Raw genomic sequence first — 24317 nt, forward strand, 5'->3', positions numbered from 1 at the left:
AATGTCGGCTTCATGCAGTATATGCACCCTCATCCTTTAACTGAACCCTAACTGAACACTCTCGAAACAATGTCAAATTTACCTTATGTTACTTAATCCTTATAAAACTGTCTTGAATCTAAACCCCTATGAAATGCATCCGTTCTTCGCGCTTACTAGACACCAGGTCTTTTCTTTCAATTTCCTTCGTCATTCCATCAAACTAGCACTTCCTGCTTCCCTTTCTGGTCGCTTTTCCAGTACCGACCATTTCTCTTCCATTCTCTCCCAAGAACTATACCACCTAACATACACAGGGCAGATAATTAATTCCATTGGCTGTCGTCTCTTTTCTTTCACTCCCTTTCAGGAATGAAGCTTCCCTACCAACAGGAGGAAGCTGAATAATCCATCAATACATTACTGATTTTGTTCACCCGAACACTCTTCATTTCTTTACCTCATTTGATAATCACCTCTTGCCTCATTCCCCATCGACCATAACCAATTCTCTTAATTAACAATACAGTAATTACTAGTTTCCATTATCCTCACACAAAAATTCGATGCCAATTTTCTTACCTCGCCAACGGCCCCACAATCTTTCATCAGTTCCACAAACTCTCTTCACTGCCACCAATGAACATTGCATCATCTGCGAGCAGAAGTCTCCCCAATTCGATTGACCGTCCTTTTTCTTAACCATAAACTTGCACACCTTTTATTCTTTTCCTAGAAATCTTTATTTCGTCTAAACAAAGGGCAAGGAAACATTATATACCCTTGTCAAGTTCCTGGCTTTGTACCAAACTAGTCTCTCACCGCAATAATAATCTTGGCAGGTTGCTTTGCTTTGATCCCTCTTGAAAAAAATAAACTAACCAAAACAAACATTTATGCCTATCCACCCGTTCTACCGTAATTGTACACTGCATACATTTTCCCATTTACACCCAAGCTCCCCAGACTATTGTTCAATAGTATAGCCTATACTTTATCTTCGTACACTTACATTTTGCCTTTGAAGGTAATCAAAATTATTAGTTACTCCATTCTATCGTGTACCCTACGTTTATGAGTATCCAGGGTTATTTTCGCTCGAATCTTCTTCGTATTGTGAGGGGTATTTAAGACTCCTTCCTATTTTACATTTACTTAAAAGATTAACAATGGGTAGTATCTTTGTGAATCTTGAAGCAGCCTATATACAAACTATCTAAATTCTAAAACAAAAGCGCATAGTGATGCACAAAACGAACACTGGATACTGTACAAAAACTTTAACAAATATCCAGAAGTAACTCCCACAACCACAAAATAAGCTCTGTTTTTCTCATTTGAAAGTTGTCATTAAATGAAGTAAAGTAAATGGTGTAATTCAACAAGTACTTCTACAGCATTATATCTTGATTTCAAGCATATATATATATATATATATATATATATATATATATATATATATATATATATATATATATATATATATATATATATATATATATATATATATATATATATATATATGTGTGTATATATGTGTGTGTGTGTGTGTGTGTGTGTGTAACATAAATATATAACAATAATTATATATACAGTATGCTCTTATATTGCACCAATATATATATACTGTATATATATATATATATATTTCATATTCTAAAAGTTCGTACATATCATAGTAAAATAATATGTTCGAAAAAATGTTATAAAAACTTTTATAAACTCTAGTGGATAATGATAAATGAACAGTTCATTATAAAGTTTAAATTTCGCATTATAATACTTCGACATAATCACCAACTGTTTATTTAAAACAAATTATTTTCGGGGTTCAATTTGTGCATTCTGATAAGCGATGGTATTGACCACGTTGTACTTCTTCAACAGAATGTTCATTATACATATCGGAAATTTTTCTTTCAAAGAGTGATAACCAAACAAGCCCTCCAGAAATTCAACATCCAGTTGTGCCCCTAATATCTTGAAAACCTAAAATCTTGAAAAAAAAAACTTTTAAAAAACCAGTATCAAACTTTCAGACGATTGATCGTGCTCTAAAATCATACGAAGCCTCGTGAAATGATGAGAATAAAAGTAACAATCGTTAAAAGGTATTGAGAATAAAAGTTCACCAACAAAGAAGCTATAACCACATTAAATTAAGAATGAAAACGAGCTGTCAAGAAACACCAGAGCTCAACTGACGACCGCGCTTTAAAACAAGAAGAAGAAAATTATTTTCAACTGTTCATTGTCTCTTGTAAACATTTTCTGATAGTCACTGTACAATCAACATTTGACCAGTTACAAGTGCTGACATTTTCAACAGAATAAAATGCCGACCTGGAATCAAATTAGCAACATATCCAAATAACCCCGTGGTCTTCTTTGACATCACAGTTGGTCAAACGGTGAGTTTTCCCCTGGGGTAGTTTGGGATATTTCTTGTTCGAAAACAGTTTAGCCAAATCACCTCCAGGGTCCATTGGGCCACTTATCCCCTCAGTACCTTAGTTGTAGCAACTGGCATAATATCTTGATCCTGCACCACTTCTCTATAGGAGTTTCCCTTTCCAAGTTCGGTTCATTGTAAAACTAGCCCAAAATCTTAGAAGCCTAGGCTAGAAAAAGCCTATGGTAAAAAAAACTTTGAAAAAACCAGTATCACGGTTTTTGCAACAACTTTTTATCAAAGACGGATTGATCGTATATTTTAAAATCCTACCTAATTTTTTGCAAGTATTATTTAGAAAGCTAGTTTTGATATTTATAGAAGTAAAAAAGTAATCTTATTCTAAAACAATCGTTAAAAGGTCCGCCCATGAGAATATGCTTAAATGTAATTTCTCAACCAACAAAGGATATGGAATTGGAGGTTGCAAGACTGCATTTGTTAAACTTTTAAGAATGAAAAGTGTGAGGTAATTATTTCTATGTGGGTAATGGTTACTTGAGCGACGCCCCCAAAAGTGCGGGCAGGAGCTGTTACGACAACACGTCATTTTGAGGAAGAAGAAACGGACATTAAGAAGGCGTGGGACCAGTCAAGAAGAGGCGTGGATGATGACCTCCTCCAACTCGATGTAAACATTTGTAAATTAATTATGTATAGTGTTAGATGTTTTATTTGTACCTCTAAAACATTTAAAACACAGTGATTATAACAATATGTCATTCAAACTGATTTCAATAATTTTCCTTTCATGCATATCAATATAAATCGTGTTACATTTGATTGACAAGTGCTGAGCTTGCCCTCAAAATCTTGACTCCTAAAATGCTTTTATTTGAATCAAAGCGCTGTTTAGGTGTTATATGATATAAATAAAAACCAAGAAAAATAACAATGGGTTACATTAACTGAAATAAAACAATGGCGTTGACTTTACAACTCTAACACTGAGGGAAATGAGGCATCATTGCTTTCATTTAAATTCTACTTCTAGTGACCGCCTCCTGACATGCTGCAAACAGAAGGCTATAGTGTCAAAACCTGAGATAAACAAAATGGATTGTCTTTTTTATTCCCGCCCTGAATAGATGTAGATCTAACAAATGAGCTATAGACTGGTTCATTATGTGGATGAATCCACTTGCACTGGAATTATTTGTAAAGTAGAAACAATACGAATATCAAGAAAATGGAAGAAATCCAAGCTAACAACTTAGTCCTATTAAATTGCTGTGGAAGTTGCAATGAAACTCCACAAAATAATAATAATAATAATAATAATAATAATAAAATTATTGAGAATGATAATGCTATCAAGGACGATGACAAACTCTGCTCGCCATCATTGATATCGCTTGAAGCCTTGTATGGGTATTAAAAAGGCCAAGAGAGACAAGGTCCACCTAATTTGATGTCGTTGCCTCTGCCTGGAGTAACTATGCAGGCGATGACATATCTTCGAGGTACATGCCTCATTGTGCACCACCTGCTGATGCAATAAGGAAGTAGACAAAGCCCACCTACATGGGATATTTGGGGAAAGTGAGCAAACCTTCCCTTTCTCTTGGTCTTGGGTGCAGACATTAGTGAATATGCCATCGCTTGGCAGAGAGCCACAGTGAAGAGACGTTTTCCCCATATGTAAACTTCTCTTCACTGTGGTGTGAGCCTATGACGTCATAGGTTAACGTCATTATTGTGTTCAAAACCCTTACCTGCGATTTTGATGGCTCTGGCAGGAAAACCCACTTTTACTCTGGTAAGTACCAGAACTATTGAACTTAGGTAGTAAATAACACTTGCAATATTAGGTAGGGTTATAAAATATACACTTGCCAACTTTCACCTTTATCCGATGCTTTGATAAAAGGTGTTTTAAAAACCGTGGTTTCATCGGCCTCTGAATCCTTAGTAGTCCTGCATTCAACTGGAAACTATTAAAATTGGCTATTTTGCAATTATTTCAGTCATAGTAAAACACATGAAAAGTCAAAAGGCCATGTCTTGGCAATAATGGGAACTGGTGGAGTACTGAGAAGTGGGGACAAAATCCTCACACTATTCCTGACTTCTGAAGCACGAAACGTAATGGCAGAAACAGCACTTCAGAGAGGGGGAACGACGGGAACAGGGTCTCTAACAAGCCTCTGAGCAGAAGCTTAGTCCATGTGTCCCAGTGATTAGCTTCTCTAGGGTACAATGCTTTGAGTCAGGTTAGGGGAAGTAAAGTCTGGTCAGGTCCAGGACATGGCATTCCGTTAAGGTTAGGTTTGTTTTCGTTGGCACAACCTGTGTCCGTTTTTCTCAACTGGCTCCCTGAGGTTAACGTGCTACACTCAAAAGATTATTCAGTTGCAGAGTGGTGAGTAATTTGCATGTGCACCCATCCATCCCAAGTAACACTGAACATGAGGCCTTGGCCTAGACTCAAGTTTTCGTTCAGATACATGGACTGACCTAGGCTACTGCTTACCTACAGAAAGGATTTCTAAGAAATATTACTTAACCAGACTTAGACTCAACATGTGCCTTAACATGGATGGGGTCTATACATCCTACCTGCCTCAAGCAACATTCAAATGACTGAGACTATGATGCTGTGGCCAACCTTAGGCATCTTTTTTGTCCGTATTTGGATATATACTGGGTGAGTGTCCCCTCCAATACTGCTTGATGTTCTATGATGAAGCACCAGTTTTGGGGTCCATGAAGTTTTGGGAGTGATTCACAGTTTCATGCATATATCTGTGGACTTCAAGTTTGGACATACCACCCAACAATCACTAATTACCATTTTCTGATAATTTCACTTATGTATTAGGGTAACTAACATCTCCTTGTACAATAAGGTACCAGGACCATACAAGTTCATTTAGACTCCTGTTCAAACTCCTAAAGATGGACACTCCCTCTATGAGCCCCTTTTATTATTTTTCTATTTTCCCACATTTGGCCCATCAGTTTCACAACTTTGCCAGGGCCACGGATTTTATTACTAGCACTCGATGATGGCACAACACTACTTTGCCTCAAGAAATTTACTGATCATTTATACTGCGTGGCGAGACGATAGCAAAACCGAGACTTCGCCCAGTCAGTATGCCCATGGTGTATCCCCAATGCAGAGGTAATATTTTTATGGGGCTCAAACAGTGATTCTCTTTCAAACATATGTCCTTGAACCACTTGGACGGCACCTCACTGGTTTTCCTTGTTACCTTATCACACTGGATCTGGTTTTAGTTTTCTGTAAAAAAAAAAAAACTGTTGTGCTGGTTTTCTGTCCATCCGCACTTTATTCTGTCCACTCAGATCTTAAAAACTGCTGAGGCTAGAGGGCTGCAAATTGGTATGTTGATAATCCACCTCCAATCATCAAGCGTACCAAATTGCAGCCCTCTAGCCTGAGTAGTTTTTATTTTATTTAAGGTTAAATTTAGCCATAATTGATCTTCTGGCAATGATATAGGATAGGCTACCACCGGGCTGTGGTTAAAGTTTCATGGGCTACGGCTCATACAACATTATACCAAGACCACTGAAAGATAGATCCAGTTTTGGTGGCCTTTGATTATATGCTGTAGTGGCTGTACAGAAAAAACTGATTATACCAAGAAACTTTGACACATTTTTACTTGTTTATTGTTTAGTTTAAAATCAAATGGATTACTTGTTTTATTGCTTAGTTTAAAATCAAATGGATGAGTTCCCAATCAGGTCAAAGTACCACACAGAAAAGTGCATATTTTGAGGCCTATGATTGGTTAGGCAAGCCCAAAATTATATTGAGATTACCACAGGTCAATTTGAAACAACCTGCGTAGCCTACTGCCACTTTAGCTAATAAAAGGTCAGTAGCCTGGAATAGCAGTTCTCATGGGTTGGATGTCAGATACTGATGCAAGCACAGAAGCCACTGACCCAGTTTTCAAAATCCCATGACTCACCATCATAATACCGTACTACAGTCATCGTAAGAACTAGAGGACCAGAGCTTTGTATGTCTAGAGTTAGGTCTGCTAAGACCTAGAAAAAAACTGTTAAGACAAAACAGACTGATCAACAAATTGATGGAAATCGGTTGGACAAGTTCGATTTTGGATGTGGAAAAAACTTTTCTTATGTGGCATGGTAGTATTCTGCAATTTTACCCAGATTAAAAGCAGATCAAAAACATACTTCAACATACTGTAAATCCTAACCTAACCTAACCTAAATCTGAGGTGCTTTAAACTGACCTGGCTGGCGTGGACCCACCCCAAATCTGATAGAATGCAAAGCAGAATATGAGCACAATTATCCTGCACTGCTTCTCAAGAATGGCTAGCCGAGTCACTGAGAAAAATTGAAAACACCTTGAAAATAAACCTTTCAACAGGTGCTTGCAACTAGCATAAGGCCTGCTTGATTCAAAATTGTTGCTCTTAAAAAGTGATTCCCTTTCATAACAGGCTGACATAAGCCTAGGCTAGAACATTACCTGGATAGAATGGGATGATTCAATAAAGCCTGAAAGTGCAGAGGAGTTGTGCACACTATTTCCACTGGTTGCTGCTAGCTTTTAAGCGAATCAAGACATATTTCAACAGGGATATAAGCTAGCTAACCATAACCTAGGGCACCGTGCCCTGAAACTTGCTGACCTGGACACTGCTTAATGTACTGTACTTATGCTCCAATTATGATGATGAGGCGAAAGATCCTGGCCTATTCAAGCCATTAGCCTACTGGCATATCCTAAACTAGAGCAGTTATTATAAATCAATCTTTTAATTTTAAAAATGCACTGTGACGTGACAAAAAAAAAAAGGTTGGTAGCTTAAATTCTGAATACGATCACCACAAAGACTTTTGGCGTAGCTTATTTTTCAGATCTGTTCACATATTTAACCTAGTGTCACTTGTCTGAAGTGCATGCTTCATAGTAATTATCCTGTCTGTAGGCTAGCCTAAGGGCATGAAATATGTGTTAGGGTTGAAAATCGGTTGAAAACATTACAGAGGATCCTTATGCCAGGTTATAGGTAGTAGTTTGAATACACTGAGAGGTAAAATAAGATGAGAGCTCCACATGTCTAAGGGAGCCTTTTAACTGTAATTGTACTCTAGCCTGTCAATAATAACCCACAGACAAGTGCATCTCCTACCAAACTCGTCTTAGTTTGCCTTAAACTCCTACAATATTTGCAGTCAGTCAACTCTAAACTTGGCTATGAAGCATTCATAGAAGTAAATTATTTGAAATAGGTGACTTTTTATAGCCTGCACTTGTGTATCCCCATCAAATGCTGTCACTCCCTTCTCTCAATCGTGTATCCTATGGATGTTTCAGGTCACTGTGACATAAGTGGTTTAAGTTAGGCTATGATGGTTTTTTTTACAAAATTCAGGCTATTGGTTCATAATTTTACTGTTCTTTGATGGCATAATTCAATTTGATTTTGTGGCAGATTTCTCAACAGTAATAGCCAGAGGGCCAGTGGTACCCAAAAAATTCATTTCCATGTGGGGTCTATGTATAATTCTTGAGACTGATTGATTTGTAAAATATTAATGGTCAAAAACAATTATCGTACTGTATGATGCAATGGGCCTCTGTAAATTCTGCTACTTATGCCTTTTCAGTGCTTATATTCTTCAAATCTCCACTTATCTACCTATCTACATACTGTATATGCCAGCGTATAAGGCGACCTTTAACCTTAAAAAATCTCCCCCAAAATGGGGGGTCATCTTATATGCTGAGTATAAAAAGCAAACCTTAAATCCTGCTAAGATTTTTAATGATAAATGAGTGAACACTATTACGTAGGCTAATTATGCTGTAAAATTGCCAAGTATTTGAATTGTTAGGTCTGTGTTATAGTGAATGGATAGGTTAGATGTCAAATGGGGAATAGGTATAATACCCGAGTACAAATACATTTTGAATTTAAGCTGAAGTTATCTTCCGAGCTTCGCTGATCTAACGGTAATGTGCCTTAAAACCTTAAATGCCTCCAAACATCCAGCATTAATGGCAACTTAGAGGTGTCTAAAAAGTCGTCAAATGCGGTAGTTAATACGACAGAGCATATGAGTATACAGTATTACAACGAAAAACACCGTATTTAATTCTGTAACGCTCGAAAATAGGTATTAAAGGAGGTCTTAAGTCAACAAATCGCATTTAACAAATTCATAACCATTAAGCATCTCTATGCCTACAAGTTTCCGTAACCGAAGTGAACCAACATAAAATATATATATATAAGTGATTTCTGTGAAAAAAATATATATATAAGTGATTTCTGAAGCGTTATTTCGACGAGTCACACGTCGTTGTAAAATAAACTCCAACTTTACAATTAATGAGGACTTAAAAATCAGATCTTTCGAGTAGAAAGTTAAAAGACGATCTTATGCTTGAGTGAATTATGATAAAAGGAATTTGACAACTTAAATGGAGCCCGCCATAGGTGTACTGTCCTTCGAATGCCCTGCAGAATATATAGGCCTGGTCCAAGACAGATGAATTTCCTTGTCCTAAAGACCATCCTGTGATGAAAAGACGCCTAATTGAACACCATGTTAAACAAATAGCCATTACCTTTTCATCACGACGCCCACCATTAAAAAGCAGTGCTTCTTTTCGACCTTCACACTCCGGCTAAACTGCCGAGGATTCAGAATTCGAGGAAGTAAACAGAGTGACAACTGAGCTACGAAATGCGCGTGTATCTTTACGAGTGAAGAATTTATATATTCGCATTCAGAAGTTGTGCATTCTCGTTACGATGGTCGGTATTCGGTAAGAGTAACAGATTAATCTGACTTTAATCATACTGTAAATCAGTTGTCACTGTCAGAAACTATACGTTTGTTGAGACCAGCACCGGAACGCATCTTCACCCAAGAAATCGTGCACCCAATTCAGAAATTGAGTTAAAGTTGTAGTTGATTGTTATGTATAGATATTCGAAATGATGCAAGTATCGTTTCGATGGTCGTTATGCAGTAAGAGTAATTTTAATGATACAATAAATCAGTTATCACTAACTTGAACCGCACAGAAACTTTTACGGTTGTTGAGACGAGCACCGAACGCATCTTTACCCCGTAATTAAGAAACCGTGCAACGCATCCAATTCGAAAATTGATTTAAATTGTTAGTTGATGGTCTTGATTTGATAAATGTGCAACATGAGGTATTGTTACTGATCACAGTTTAATAGAGTTCATAGCCTGAAATAGAAGCATGCAAAACCTCCAAGGTGGCGGCATGAGATTCAGGACCAAAGTAGGCATGTCCTAGCTGCATGATTAAAGTACGGAAATTTAATCTGTGGGGTGGAAGGCCACTGAATGTTAAAATATTTTCGGTTAATTTATTCTTATTTTGAAAATGAATTGGTAAATAAAAGTTGCCTTTTAGATTGTCCATTAACTGACAATCCGATGTTTTGTAGATTTTGAAACTGCTTTTGATCGGTTTTACGTAAAGCACCAAGGAAGATTGTAAGGTTCTATTGGTTACCTAGAAGGTCGTAGATACTATATTTGGTATTTACTTGAAAGCATTCTTTGTAAAAGTGATGGTCTTTGGAAATAAGATCCCTTAAAACTTAGGACTGAAGCCGTGGATTTGTTCATGCAAATTTAGCCGCTGCTGGCGTTAATGTTGGTATTAATTGGAAATTAAATTAATTGCTGTTGGATCGTAATTACTGTGTGGAATTTAAGGAAAACGTGGAGGGGTTTCTGTAAATACATAGTTGGACTGTTGGAGGAAGTCATTGGAGGGGCTAGACCTACAGAAGTAAGAATGCTGGGGTGACCTGAGGAAAATTGGCACACTACAGACCTTTATAGCAAGAATTCTTTGAGGCCCTCTGCACTTATGAGGTGTCGCAGGAATTAATTGTCGACTGACTGAACCTCGAACTCGACCAAAGATTGGTACTGATTGGAGTAGTTATAACTACAGTGTAGGGATCTTATCAAGCATTATTCCATCGCCAGGTTATGTTAAGACAATTGTTTGTTTGGTATCCATGTGCTTGCAGGTGCAAATTGAAAAAAAAAAGATAAACCCGAGGCCTTGCCCAGAGAATTAGAAACCTGGTTAAGCTATGTAAGGACAATGCTGTGATGGGCTGGTTATCTCAGATTAATTTATAACAATAGGTTTGTGCTATGTAGCCGTTTTTTATGTGCTTTTTAAAGTTAATTATAGAAATTAATGTTTTTCACTTTGAGATTTGTTATAATTCTGAATATATTTTCAATGTTTAACTGTTATTGTTCACAGGAGATTGGTCGTATGATAATGGAATTATATGCTGACGTCACTCCCAAGACTAGTGAAAATTTCCGCCAATTTTGTACCGGCGAATATCGTAAAGATGGGGTACCCATTGGATACAAGGGGGCTTGTTTCCATCGAGTTATAAAAGATTTTATGATCCAGGGAGGCGATTTTGTCAGGGTAAGTATGATTTTTCCTTTTCGTGGAAACTGTAAACTTCAATGATAATGAGAGATAATCTCCCTAAGTACTTTACTTCCATTTTTTCCCATTTCATTGCCCTTTTGGTGCCTTGTTCAAATAAGTGAGGTTACTGTTTATGTTTTAAATCCGGTCATGGTATTTCATGCTGTCAAATCCTCAGATCCTTGCTTAAATTTACTGCAGAAATTCCAGTTTTGATTGTACCATATCATATATAAAACTGCCCTGCCTAGGAAAGCTTTGCTCTTCAGTGTGGGAAAATCTACGCAATATTAAGAAATGACTGACTCCATATACAATTCTACTCTGTCTACATTAACTCATATTCAATTGGTTCTTACCTAAGAAAGGCATTGTAATGGGAGCTTGTCATGTGTTGTTGATTTCAATTTTTCCTGACAAGTCCTGGGCATTGCTCATAAAACCATGACAGTCCGTTATTTGAGATCACTCACACCATCAACACCATAGATTTACACACCAAGGCTTTGGAATCCTGGAAAAAAAACTACAGTCTCTTTGTAAATATGCCAAGTATTTGTTTTATCAGTGTCTTGTTATTTATGAATAAATTGTCAGTTACTGTTACATTTTTTATTTTCATAATTATCTGTGAAAGGTTTTAAATGTTTACGTAAGTTGTTTTACTACATTGTATTCATATGAATTTTCATTTTCCATTCCTTTCCCCAGCCCGATGGCAACAGAACGGTTCTTGAAATGTTGCAAATAAAATTTTAAGGATTTAAACACTGGCATTCTTAGTCCTGTATGGAACTATTTCAAGGGATAAGAAGCATATTTAAATAGGTTATCAGTTTTAACAAATTTTACACAACACTTTTTTTTTTTTTTTTTTTTTGTATTTTATGTCCATGCAAAGTTACAGAGAAGCATGAAAATCAGCAACTGTGCATTTCAGGGTGATGGCACTGGGACTCAGAGTATATATGGACCAAGCTTTCCTGATGAGAATTTTACCCTGAAACATGATGGGCCTGGATTGCTTTCTTTGGTAAGAAGATAGGTTGTTGGTTTGTAAGGTTTAAGTTTAGATGCAGTGTTGCTTTGTAATAATGCATGTCAGTTAAGAGACTTTGTAATTATGCAACAGACTGAAATTGCTTCAAGAGTGAATTTCAAGAAATAAAACAAAGTTTATTTTTTGTTTGAGGTTCGAGTTTCTATTAAGATTTCTGCTTATTATTACGGTTTGCTGAATTTACTACTTTACCGGTGCACCATTATTATTAAACCTTATGTTAAAACAAAACAAAAGTTTGCTCGATGTATTTTTGGGGATGATTCTGATTGGCAGTTACTAGAAACCCAAACTGTCTTTTCTTGGCAGTAGAGTAATATACTACCTTTATGTCAGACTGTCCTTTTCTGAATAAGAATTTGCCACACCAAGATGTATGAGGTTCTAATGGCAAGTCAACCCCAGCCATTTTGCAGTGAAATTCCTTTCTGCACAGTTCTTGGAGACCTGTGGATTGTGTTTCATCTCCAAACTAGGATGAAGAGGATAATTATTTCTCTCCACAGTTATTCCTAGTGGGGGTACCACTTACAGTGGGCCTTTGCATTGCATACTAGATGGGGCTAAGTGTCTTTCTGCAGTGTTCCTATTGAGGCTTCATCGGCAGTGCTTTGTGCTTCCTGTATATGTATTGAGTTTCTGTCTTTACTGTCTAACCCTTCTGTATCTCCAAAAATTCATAAGAAGGGCAAACAGTAAATGTGACATAACTTTCCCTGGTAGCTCCTCAGTATTTACTGTAAATTGTCTTGACAAGACTCCAGCATCCAAGGAGAAGAGAGTACTTAACTGTGTGCATTCCCGTCTGCATGCATCAGTGAACAATGCATTTATTTGGAGTAGCAGCATAGCATAAGAAGTATTACATATCTGTCTTGTGAATGGGCTAAAACAAAACTTTATTTTATCATTCTTCTTGAGAACTGAGTGCTACCTCTGGTAGCAGGGATAGTTTGTCTGAAAGACAGTTCAATAACTTATCGAAAAAATGGCTTGATTTCATTGCGTGTAATAAAACTCAGCATTCTGCTAATTCTGCCTTTCTTTGCAATAAATATGAGTGAAACAAGAGAAGTTAATTTATAGAACTTAGATTATATTCATCTTTGTATCCGTGTAAAAATGATTTAACGTTTAGTTATATGTACCATAAGCAGATATTTTCTTTTAATATTGAAGTTTGATAAATTTTTTGGATTATCAGATTGTAGGAGTCTTTTTCTTTCAGGCTAACAGCGGAAAGGACACAAATGGCTGCCAGTTCTTCATCACTTGTGCAAAATGTGACTTTTTAGATGGAAAACACGTCGTATTTGGTCGTGTAATCGATGGTCTTCTTGTGATGAGGAAAATTGAAAATGTACCGACCGGACCAAATAATAAGCCAAAGATACCTGTCTTAATATCTCAGTGTGGGCAAATGTGAATGAATGTATGAACGTTGGGGCCATTGGCCAATGTGAATTGATTACTTATAACACAAATAAATATTTTCTTTGGTTAATATGGTCACTATTTCATTAAACACTTTTCCATTACTTGCTACTGTATTTGAAAGTGTTTAGTACTATCATCTCTGTTTTTCAGGTACATTCCCAGACTCCAGCCTGGCCCCCTTGGTTCCACGAATCAAAACTTCATACATGCATGCACAGCTAACCCACAAACCTTAAGTTACTGGTTTTCCAACTCTGTCCTTTAGAACAGCTTAACAAAGATCAGACCTTTTTAGCACATATAAATGGGTAAATTGGCTTACCTCCAAAGAATTTCCTAGACCCAGACTGAATTAGAGCTTCTCCCAGGACTGTAGATGCAGATAATTGGGCCGGTACTAGTACCTTGGCAATGCTATTAGTACCCTGCCCTTCGTCAAACAAGAAGTTTGTTATACAGGAGGAAAAGACTGCACCAAGGTCCTTGGGTGTCAATGCATCTATTACACTTCCTTGTGTTTCATGCCAAGGCAGGAAGAGATTTGAAGCTCTCATCCCTTTTGATTTGTCACTGCAGGAGATTCCAGTTCAAATGAAGGGAGTTGGCAAAAAGTAGCTTTGTGTTACTTGAATAGCCAGTTTTCAAAGTAGGGATAACAACAGCCATCAACCAGAGTTGCATTCTGATGTTTTTCCGGCCCTTGGATGATACAATGGATGGAATAAAATTCTAAACAGATTCCTCTTCGTAGAACAATCTTTCCTCTCAAGACTATGGAGAACTGGTGCAAGACTGCATATTACTGTTCTTGCCTGCTAACACCATCTCTCTGATCCAGTTTATCTACCAAGGATGCTGTAGATTACATTGATAATGCTTGAGATGAGCTGTAGATGTCAGCGTTGGACGCCATTCAGAAGACGTGGACCCAAATGCATTCATGATTTTACTGGCTCCTTTTTGGTTGGCAGTGGTCACATAAGATTAGATTTGAAATAGAGGATATTGTCAAGAATTGATAACAATTGAACAGAGGCATGTACAATGGCCCCTGACACTGGCAGGGTATCAGTTTCTACTCAGTCATATTTGGTACAGAGTTTTCAGGTTAGAGGCATTGACACCTAACTTTCTTATCCTTCTACAGTAGTTTTACATCTTGTCAAGAATTATTTATATCTTGGCCATTTTGTCATTCAGTAGGCAGTATGGACAGTATTGTGATGAATGCGAATTAATGGATGACCAGATGAAGGATCTTTGGACTTGCTAGAGGAAAAATTCCAGTAGTTAATAAGCTCTTTCACTGCTTAGGAATCCTTTAGAGAAGGATACTAGCTCCATCTTGTTACTGTACTGATACCAAGGATGTCTCATCCTGTGTACAATAAGTGTAGCTATGCTTGATGTAAAAACTACACATACAAAAACTTGAAAATGAGTAAATTAAATGCTTGCTTGGTATCAGTCAGTTTATTGTGTCCCTCATATCTAAATACCAGCAACAGAAAAAGAACAATTTTTGACAAACATTATTGTTACGTCAGAGCAAACCACCTCTTTAATACATGATGAGTAAAATGCATTGTATGTCAACATAATTTATTTACTTATTCATGCCATACAACATGAGCGTACATACACAGTAACAATGTCCAGGTTGAACTGTACTGTTAGCTAGATAACTACGACTGACTATACGTAAAACTGGCGAGCGGCAGAAGGGGCGCTGTGTTCCCTCCAGGGAAAATAAGATGTTGACTTACCTAATCACAGAAAACTTCCCGGAAACATAAATGACTATATGTATATAAAATATAGTATGTATGTTTGTATGTTTTTATACACATACACATATATATTGTAAATACTATGTATAGTACCGTATATATAGTGTGTGTATGTATACACGCACACATTTGAGTTCCAATTGTTGTTGTTGCAGCTATAACCAAAAAAGCTGCACTATCACTGCTAAATCACACCGCATAGAGTACTATGTACACAGAATTTATGAAGAATTCTATACATCTTTAAAGAAAGCTCATCATATACATATATCCAAAAGTAGCTACAGTACTGTAAGATTTTAATAAAAATGTTTTCACCTGAAGAGAACATAGCATCATTACATAAAACCAGCAACCTGCCCTGTGGAGATGCAGCCCAAACATTTTCAATCAATGTTTTACAGCATTTCCAAGTGAATTTGGATGATTCTAATATGAGTAACACCTAATATCAAAAAGTAAAACTGACTGTACTTAGGAAAGTATTGTGCAAGCATGATGTATTTGAAAGAAAAGAAGCATTACGATGCTGGGCCACGCTAATTCACTGGGTTACTAAACTCATGCCTATACAATCTTAAATTCTATTATGTGATCTAAAAAATGTGATGCTGTCAAAAATGTCACACTTAATATTTTACCTTTGAGCACCATTCTATGAAAGTCACAATAGCAGAGCTAATTATATTATCCTGTATTCCCCCACAGATCTCTTGTTTTACCTCACAAGGTAAATTATACCCGCTGGATAATCATCTCGTCGACATATAGAAATTTTACGAAAAGTTAAATTGTGCTACTCATTTGTGAAAGCCTATTGAATTAAGAAATGCATGATACTAGGTATACTGTAATAATTGAGAAATGGATAACTGTGAAATATCTAAAGAATGCCATGTAATCCATACCTGAGGCTGCAAGCAACAATAAATTATATTACCAATCTATAAGTATGAGAAGTTGCAGGAGGTTGAGGCTAGTAGCTTCTGTCTCTTACTTTGGCTTTTTTTTTTATTGAGTTGGCTCAATATTCAGGTACAGCTGAACTGTAGCAACAGTTTACGTTCGGGTTTGTAACAAACTTAATGCAAATTACCTTTTGTTTATCACTAAACGATTGTCCAATCCACTTGTTACTAGACTAGTAAACATCCGATTTGATCAGAAGTTCATGATGAAAATGTGGTTGGTTAACCAGAAAAAAGAAACTTAAAACTAAATATATGGCAGTGATAATGACTAAGGGATGGGTAGAATGAACACTTAAGTAGCATCAGACAACCTAAACTGGGAAAATTCATACAAATCCCAATCATTATATTTGCACATGAACTAAAAAAAAAAATGTTTGGCGCTAATGAAAATGGAAAATATGAGATGCAGAGACCAATTCATAGTTATTTTCTTCTCTGAAGACAACAAAAGCTAATATATTCAAAATATCAAATGTGGACAGAATTATCAGAACAGGAGACACCTTACCGAAACCTTGGTTCTCATTTAAATATATAAAAATAAAACTTAAAAAATGCAGATGTATGTTATTCTGGCTTCTTTGAAGAATAGACACTATTGCATTGGTGTTGTTACTGAGACCCTGTGAGAAAGTAAAGCTATAGAAGGTTTCAATTTCATCTGTAGTTCACAATGTTTATGTATTAGCTTACGAACTTTGCACGTGGTAATCATTCTAAGTGATGTACTTTTATTTGCTAGTCTATAATTGCAGATTATGTAATGTAAACGAATAAAATCTGAAGTAAAAACAATTCCAGATTAATGTTGGCCATTGCTTAAAAAATAGAGCCTCATGTTTACAAATCTGTACATTATCACTCTGAAAAGAAAAGGAATGTGTGAAAAACAAAACAAAACAAACAAACGACACAGATAATTTGAACAGAACGCTATGGAATGTTAAAGGCATCAATATTCTCTCAGGGCAGGTTATTTCCTCCTTATTTCATGACTGAGCTAACACTGCTCTCAACTTCACGCTAAGGAACAAACACTGACCCGGTGTCAAAGAAAGATAGCAGCTTCTGAGAACAGAAAAATAATTTACCTTTCTACATTTTTACATATTTAAGTTTCTCCTGTACCTTCTCACTAAAAAAATAATTAAAGAATAATGTAGCCTTAAACACTTATATTCTATTTACATGTTATTTACCAACAGTTAAACTTTTATGCCTTTACAAAACAACATTCTTAAATACTGCAGACCAAAAGGCTTTTCATGTAAATAAAGTACTGTACCATACTGACCGAATGTGCTTACTGAGAAATGTTAAAACTCTGAAAACGAAAAACTCATTAATATATTCATATTGGAATAATTTCTTTAATCTTTCCCATTGATCAGGTGATATGCTGTACAGTATATAGAAACAGCGAGCACATTAGCACTTGTCTTTTGAAGTATTCATTACTTAAAATATGATCCTACTGAAATGATTTGGTAGTATTAAGAAAATTGAAGTGAAGTGTGAAGGAAGAGAGTTACTGTTATGATTACAGTACAGTGAGAGTATCACAATGAACTTGATTTGTGAATTCCATCACTTGCGACTGTCACAATATAATAACCATATCTGTTATAAATATACCTACATGATAATCATAATTCTGTGTTGGAAATTAAGGGAAGAAGTGCAGTCCCTTGTAGCAAGACAGCATAATTACTTAAGAGAGTATGAAAGAATGACTGGAAATTATATTCATAGCATTCACAAAAAAAGTAATTTGTAGTTTCCTTTTTTTGCAATTCAAAATTTTTGCAAGGGCTAAAACAACCTTAGTTCACATCACAGACTACCTTAAGTTCATAAATTAAATACTGGAAACTCAAAACATCAATGCGGCAAAAGAACAAAAAAGAGCAACTCATAGTTTTTGGTATCCCTGAATTTCATGAAGTACTCTGGAACCCTTTTCATAAAATTAAAATATTTTTTAAATACACATAATAAAGATATTTTATATTAAAATAAAATTAAAATATTTTAAAATATACAGAATACAAATATTTTTACATTTAATCTACTTTCAAAATCATAGAAATAAAATTTTAGACATCTGTCACAAATCTACTAAGATTTTAAAATGTTCCACACATCTGAGCAGAATTCTCCTACATCGGAAATGAAATAATGTTGGCCTGTCGCTTCAAAATGAAAATTTAATATTCACAGGAACTTGAAAAACAGTTTGCATTGAGTAGTAGTTAGCATAGCCTATGTGAGTAGTTCCAGAGAGTGAAGATGATGCAGTGAAGACAGGGAAATTGTGCTTCTTACTTTGCTTGAACGTGTCATGTGGGTATTGTAGTCATCACATGAAAGGGGCATCTCTAACTACAATACAAAGTTGAGATAATTTTTTGAAACAGAGATCCAATAGGAATATATAAAATTCAACAATTTGCACAGTTTCTCGAGACACAGCAACAGCAGCGTCACTATATAGTGAGTATTATTGGTTACAACGGCGGCACCTATTGAGCACTGCCCATCCCCTACGATTTGAAAGACACATCACTGAATATAACTTGACTATTTTATTCTCAATTATTGGACTGCAATGCTAGAAATGTCTGCAGTGTAACTGCACGCATTTTTATCAGTTCCAGTTAACACACACTTTCTAACTCTCGACTGTGCCTCCGACGTGCTTGTCTTCTTCTGTATTCATTAAATTCTTGTTTCATTGCAGCAACCCGTGCCTCCATTGACTCATGGCGCGCCGCCCACCTGACCCGTAGATCTCAGAGTCGCTGAGGCCACGCCGCCTGATGGAACACGGGTTCTGACCACTCAGCAGCTACATCTTCTCCAGGAGTAGGACTCAGCACTGTATCAAACTCATAATGGTCATCCACACTAATGTCCAATGGCTGCTGTGGAGACACAGGAATGGTGATAGGTGGTGGTCTCGGGGACACTTTCACTGAACTTCCAGAGTCTAAACTAGCATCTAGCCCTGACAATCCAGGCCGCTGCCTTCGCCCCACCATACTTGCCTTAACATTTGAGTGACGGGAACCTATCACAACCGGCATACGAAACTGGGGTAAAACTTGTCTTGCTGCCCATTCCTCATATGGAGGAGGATGCCTAGGGCGTACCCAAGGTGTTGGACGCCCAGGAGGAGCTGCCAGAAGCCAAGCAGGTGGAGCATGTAACGTTACATCTTGAGCATCTGACATTTCCATCACTTCTGAAGCTTCTAAACGAGATGAATCCAGTCCTAATGCTAACAATGACTGTCCAGACTGTGATGAACTTTGTTGCTGGGATGTGTTTTTACTACCAAACCCACTTGATGAATCTGGTGACTGCTCCTGAGATTGTTCATGAGACTGTTCATGGCTTACTGGAGCACTGCCCCCCGTACTATGTTTACTAGAGCGACGGCCTGATATATGTCTAATTTCAGAGCGTCCTGCCGAACTTAATTCTGGGGCACTGTTCGTGCGTGGTGTTGCTCCAAAAAGGCCGCTACGTACCCGCCCAATGGCCTCTTGTAAACGTTCACGAGTATAAGTCACAGGTTGATCACTGCTGGAGTCACTATCTCGTGTCCTGCCCAATGCTCTGGGCAAGGGGTCAGGTACTATTGTTTTTGTACTGGTAAGAGGTGGAGGAGGCAGTGGCCGAGGCCTGGGCAGTGCATAGGCCCGTTGCCTTCCCTGAAGAGCACGGGGGCGTGGCGGCGAGCTTGTGGCCAGCGGCTTTTGATTCTCCGAGGTGGAAGGTTTGAGCAAATAGGGGGGGTCCCGCCCCGGTATTCGTTGATAAGCGTCTCGTCTCGGAGGAAGATTAACATAATGGCGTGGGATGTCTGGTATGCGTGGAGGCTGGATGTGACCTAGAGCCTCTCGTACTACTGGTCCAGCACGTGCCATTGGTGGTGAATGTATGTGCTGTCCAGACTCCAACACTGTCAGCTCAGGTCGTCCAGTTGAATGTGTTGGATGGCCCATTGGGCGGGTTGTTGACCACACATGCGTAGATCGGAGAGGAGTGGTCCATGAGGAGCCCAGTGATGGATGTGAAGGTGATGCCCATGCTTGCATTTGTGGGTGAATTTGTGATGGAGGAGAATGCACTTGGGCTCCCACAAGAATACGCCTTGGGTGTACTTGAGAGGCTGACAGTGATGGCAACTGATGAGAGTATTTCTGGTGAAGCACTCTTGGAAAATCTCCAGATGGAGGAGAAATGACACCTGAAGTGCCATGTGCCAAAGGTGTACCTTGTGCTGAATTTGGGAAAGAAGACAAAACAGTGGAGGGGAAAGAGCGCTCTACACTGGACGGTTGCTGAACACTGCTCACCTCACTAAATGATGCTAATTGGGCTAACTGATTCCACTCGGAGCTCAAAGGTCCTGGGGACGATGTTCTAAAGCGCCTGGAACGTGCAGACCACACAGTTTCACCGTGAGTTTCAGGTATAACATGTCTGCCAAATTCGGGCGACATTGGTGAAAACTGTGCTGTCATGCCATCCCATCGACCAGCTGGTGTGTGAGTCCGTACACTTGGACGCAGTTCCTCATGTGTGCTGGCACCTGAGCCATCCGAACGAAGACTGAATCTAGGAGGAAGAGGCTGACGGTGGTGGAGGCGGCTTGCTGTGCCATCACGTACATGGTAAACACCACTTTCAACACCACCTTCTTCTGTTACTCTAGTTGGAGAACGATCCTGACTTTGACCGCCTAAATTTATTACCCCTCGTGCAGGTCTTCTTGGGGAAGTAAAGCCTCCTTCTTCGCTATCTTGGTCAAGCACAAAACGTCCGTCTGTTGTGCGAGATATCCACCCCAAAGGCTGTGAATATTCTAGTTCAACAGAGTAACGAACATCTCTAGGAAACCTCCTGCCTCTCTGCACCCCATATTCCCGATAATCTTCACTTGATGTGCCTTCTGTTGCTTCTTGGCCACCACTACTTATATCTTGTGGAGCAGCACTGGTGTCTAATGGCCTGCTATCCGTGGAGTCAAGAAGCCTGCCCCCTAGTAGCACACCTGCTACCCAAGCCCACTCCCACCTTAAACCTGGTATTCCGCACCGCAGTAACCTGCGAAAAAGAGTAAAATAAGGATTAAAGATTGTAATTGGAGCATATGACTAACTAAAGAACTAGATATCTTAAAATTTTATGAGATTCATTTTGTTTATATATATATATCAGTGGTTAGCACAGCAAAATAATTTGTCTATATTCACTTACAGCAAGAGTTCATTTCATTCAACTAATATAGACAAATACGTTAATTCAAAAAATATATTTTTACTACATATGCAAAAATCAGCCTTTAACTGAACTGGAACTCACTTTCTATAAGTGCAGAAGATGATTATTAACTATCAGTCCATATGAATAAAAATATAAATTAGAACAGTGTAAATAAATACGTCAGGGAGTAGGTCTGCACGTACAATCTGTATGTCCTTGCATTAAAAGTGTTAACATAAGGTACATGTACTATACTGTTTATTATTAATGATATCCATCATTATTCTTTAATTTGGATACTTCCCCTTGTTTTTCTAAGATTACTTGAAAAGCTTCAAATTGTTACGGGATGAGCCTTAAAATTCAATACAAACATTGCTAATGTTAGAATATTTTAGTGTCAATTACTCATTACATAAATATGACTATGTGTCATGCTTATGTTTCTTTAAAAAGACTGCACTCCATTTGTGATCCACGAGGGTAAGATTTCAAACATTTTAATGACCTCAGAACAACAGTGGGGTTTATCATTGTAAGCTAATCATGAAAAAGTTTTACATATAGACTTGAAAGTTTGGTATTCCTCTCTGTGCTGTCTCATGCAAGTGTGCATCTGTGTCCATCAAAATGTGTGTGCAAATAGGAAATTTTGTTTTCAAGTAATTTTTGTTTTAAACATAAGAACAATTGCCCTGTATAACCTTGAGAAGTTACTGTACTTCAATTTGTCAAGCCAAACCTCCACTCAAGGATGTTTGACAACAGTAAAATTCCGTATCAATACCTTGATACCAGTCTGGAAGGAATGAAGAGTAAGAGAGTTGGTCTGACTAACTGGAAAGGAAAAAGTGATAAGACAAGGTGTAGTGAAAGAATTATGAAATTTAAGCAATGAAGCTAAACACAGGGCAGCACTTTCAACCATTCAGTGCTTAGGGAGGTGAAAGAGGGAGTTGGAGTGTCTGACAGCAAGATAAAGAGATCCACAAAATAAATGACATGTCGTTGGATCTGAGGCTAAAACTGAAAGAAAATCCAACAGTTGCACTAAGATGTAACTGTTAAAGACGTTGGACAGCAAGATAGAAGAAAAGCAGGAATGGAAGTCATGTGAAACTGAAGGGATGCTGTAAAAACCCAGAATAATATTTACAGCACACTGATGGCACTAAGCCCCCTATGGGGGAAGAAGGTTTAGGATTCCTGACTATACAAAGAAATGTGATAGGCACTCCTAGTATAGATCTGAGAAGGCAAGCTTGCTCTCCTTACTGTGGATGTTATTTTGGTTACCTTCATTAAAATATTGAAGGGAGCAAGGGTAGCTGTACCTCGAGTGCTGGTCTCCCAACTGAGTTTATTGATAAAAAAATAAAAAGATTATCAGGACAGAGAGATCACTTAAATCTTCCCTGAGCCAGATGGTTGAGCAACTGTAGGATACAAGATGATGGGGAGCTGTAGAAGCAACATAATGTTATTATAATGGAATATGTGAAAGAGATGTAATTTTTCTCACATTCTGACGAGATGCACTTCTACTCATCATGTCTGAAAATGCTTCATCCAACTGGAAAGGGATATGGTAGAAATAAAAAAAAAGTTTCTGTTACCAAGTTGAGAGCTTTCAAGGAATTAGGGAGATAATTTGGAAACTTGCTATTTAGGGAGGGAGTTGTCAGCCACTCTGTAGAGGTGCTGAACAATGTTAATGGTGCATAGAGTCTTGTACAAATGACTGTGTTCTAATACACTGCTCAGAACAAAAGTTTGGAAGGCGTTAAACTGATAATTATACCTTAAGACAGACTTCTTGGAACTGTGAAGGTTCACAGGAAGATCAAAATTTGGAAGAAAATTGTTAAAGAAAATTTCACTTTTTTATATCTGATCTAAAAAAGAATTTAAGGCAACATTTTTTGTCCTTATATGGCTGGAAAGTAAATGCCTCTCGTCAAGCATACAATTGCAAGTGCAATTTGATGCAGGGAGGTTGCAATTTGAAGCATCTGTTAGGTGCCTCAGGAAAGTTTTTCTTCCAACACTAGAAGGACTCTGGTCTTTAGTTCTTGATAAGAGGTTGATATTTAAATGATGAAGGCTAGGATTTGGAAACTAGCTATTACAGGAGGGAGTTGTCAGCCACTCCATTGCGGTGTTGGAACAATATTAATGGTGTAGAGAATCTTGTAAAAATGAAGGTGTTACATGCAGTTCTCAGGAAATCAAACAAGTTTCAAAGGCCATTTTTCACTTTCTAGTCTGCTTGGTCATACACTGGGGAGTAGAAACTGGCCAGCCCTGACTCAGTATTGCCATAAATACTATCAAGCTGTGCCTCAGTGAGACTGAAAATAGGGACACCTGGAGACCCTTTATACATGAGCCTTTCTTGAAGCAAAGCAGGAAATGAGTACACTTTCACTGCCTTCTGTCCAGGAGAAGTTAAAAAAATCAAATGAAAGAGGAAAGGCAAAATCCCTCATGGTAAAGTCACAGTAAGCAATTTCAGATGAGAGCACACAACCCTTGTTCTAGTCCTTGAAAGCAGAGTCCAGCTCCAAACCAGCGGTGTGAAAAGGAAGCTCAGGAAAAACCTCCTTTGTGTCTGGCAAAATACTTTTCACAGGAGATAATCAAATACAGCTGCTCTATAAATGAATAGGAAGAAAAGTTAGGAAAAAATGAAAAGGAACTGACACGTGTCAACTGGCACGACAGGGATTGTCCTTGGTAGGAGCAAGTCTTGCCTAGTGTTAAATCCTGGGTTGACCTGTTTAAAGAACAGTCAGTACTCAGATGGGCAAGACTATTAAGGCATTAGTATTAATAAGTGGTTCATTCTTTGTAAAGAGACATACTTATCCTTACATAA

The 24317-nt window shown here is 37.7% G+C and overlaps 1 protein-coding gene, 1 long non-coding RNA gene and 1 pseudogene across 2 annotated transcripts in view; 1 reads left to right on the plus strand and 2 right to left on the minus strand.

Moving 5' to 3' along the window:
• The window catches only part of LOC136849233 (uncharacterized), a 192967-nt gene extending 183886 nt beyond the window's left edge, over window positions 1-9081 (minus strand). Inside the window, exon 1 of the long non-coding RNA XR_010856279.1 lies at window positions 9021-9081. This is a non-coding gene — a long non-coding RNA (uncharacterized lncRNA). The remainder of the gene's footprint in view (window positions 1-9020) is intronic.
• Window positions 2315-13468, plus strand: LOC136849100 (peptidyl-prolyl cis-trans isomerase H-like). Its single transcript, XM_067122094.1, is given in 5 exon segments — window positions 2315-2340; window positions 2342-2390; window positions 10722-10898; window positions 11845-11937; window positions 13193-13468. Coding segments are annotated over 5 exon segments (543 nt in total). The 3' UTR covers window positions 13391-13468.
• A 1518-nt stretch (window positions 13469-14986) lies between these two features.
• The window catches only part of LOC136849140 (protein turtle-like), a 553559-nt pseudogene continuing 544228 nt past the window's right edge, over window positions 14987-24317 (minus strand).

Source organism: Macrobrachium rosenbergii, chromosome 1 (assembly GCF_040412425.1).
Source record: "Macrobrachium rosenbergii isolate ZJJX-2024 chromosome 1, ASM4041242v1, whole genome shotgun sequence".
Classification (NCBI taxonomy): domain Eukaryota; kingdom Metazoa; phylum Arthropoda; class Malacostraca; order Decapoda; family Palaemonidae; genus Macrobrachium; species Macrobrachium rosenbergii.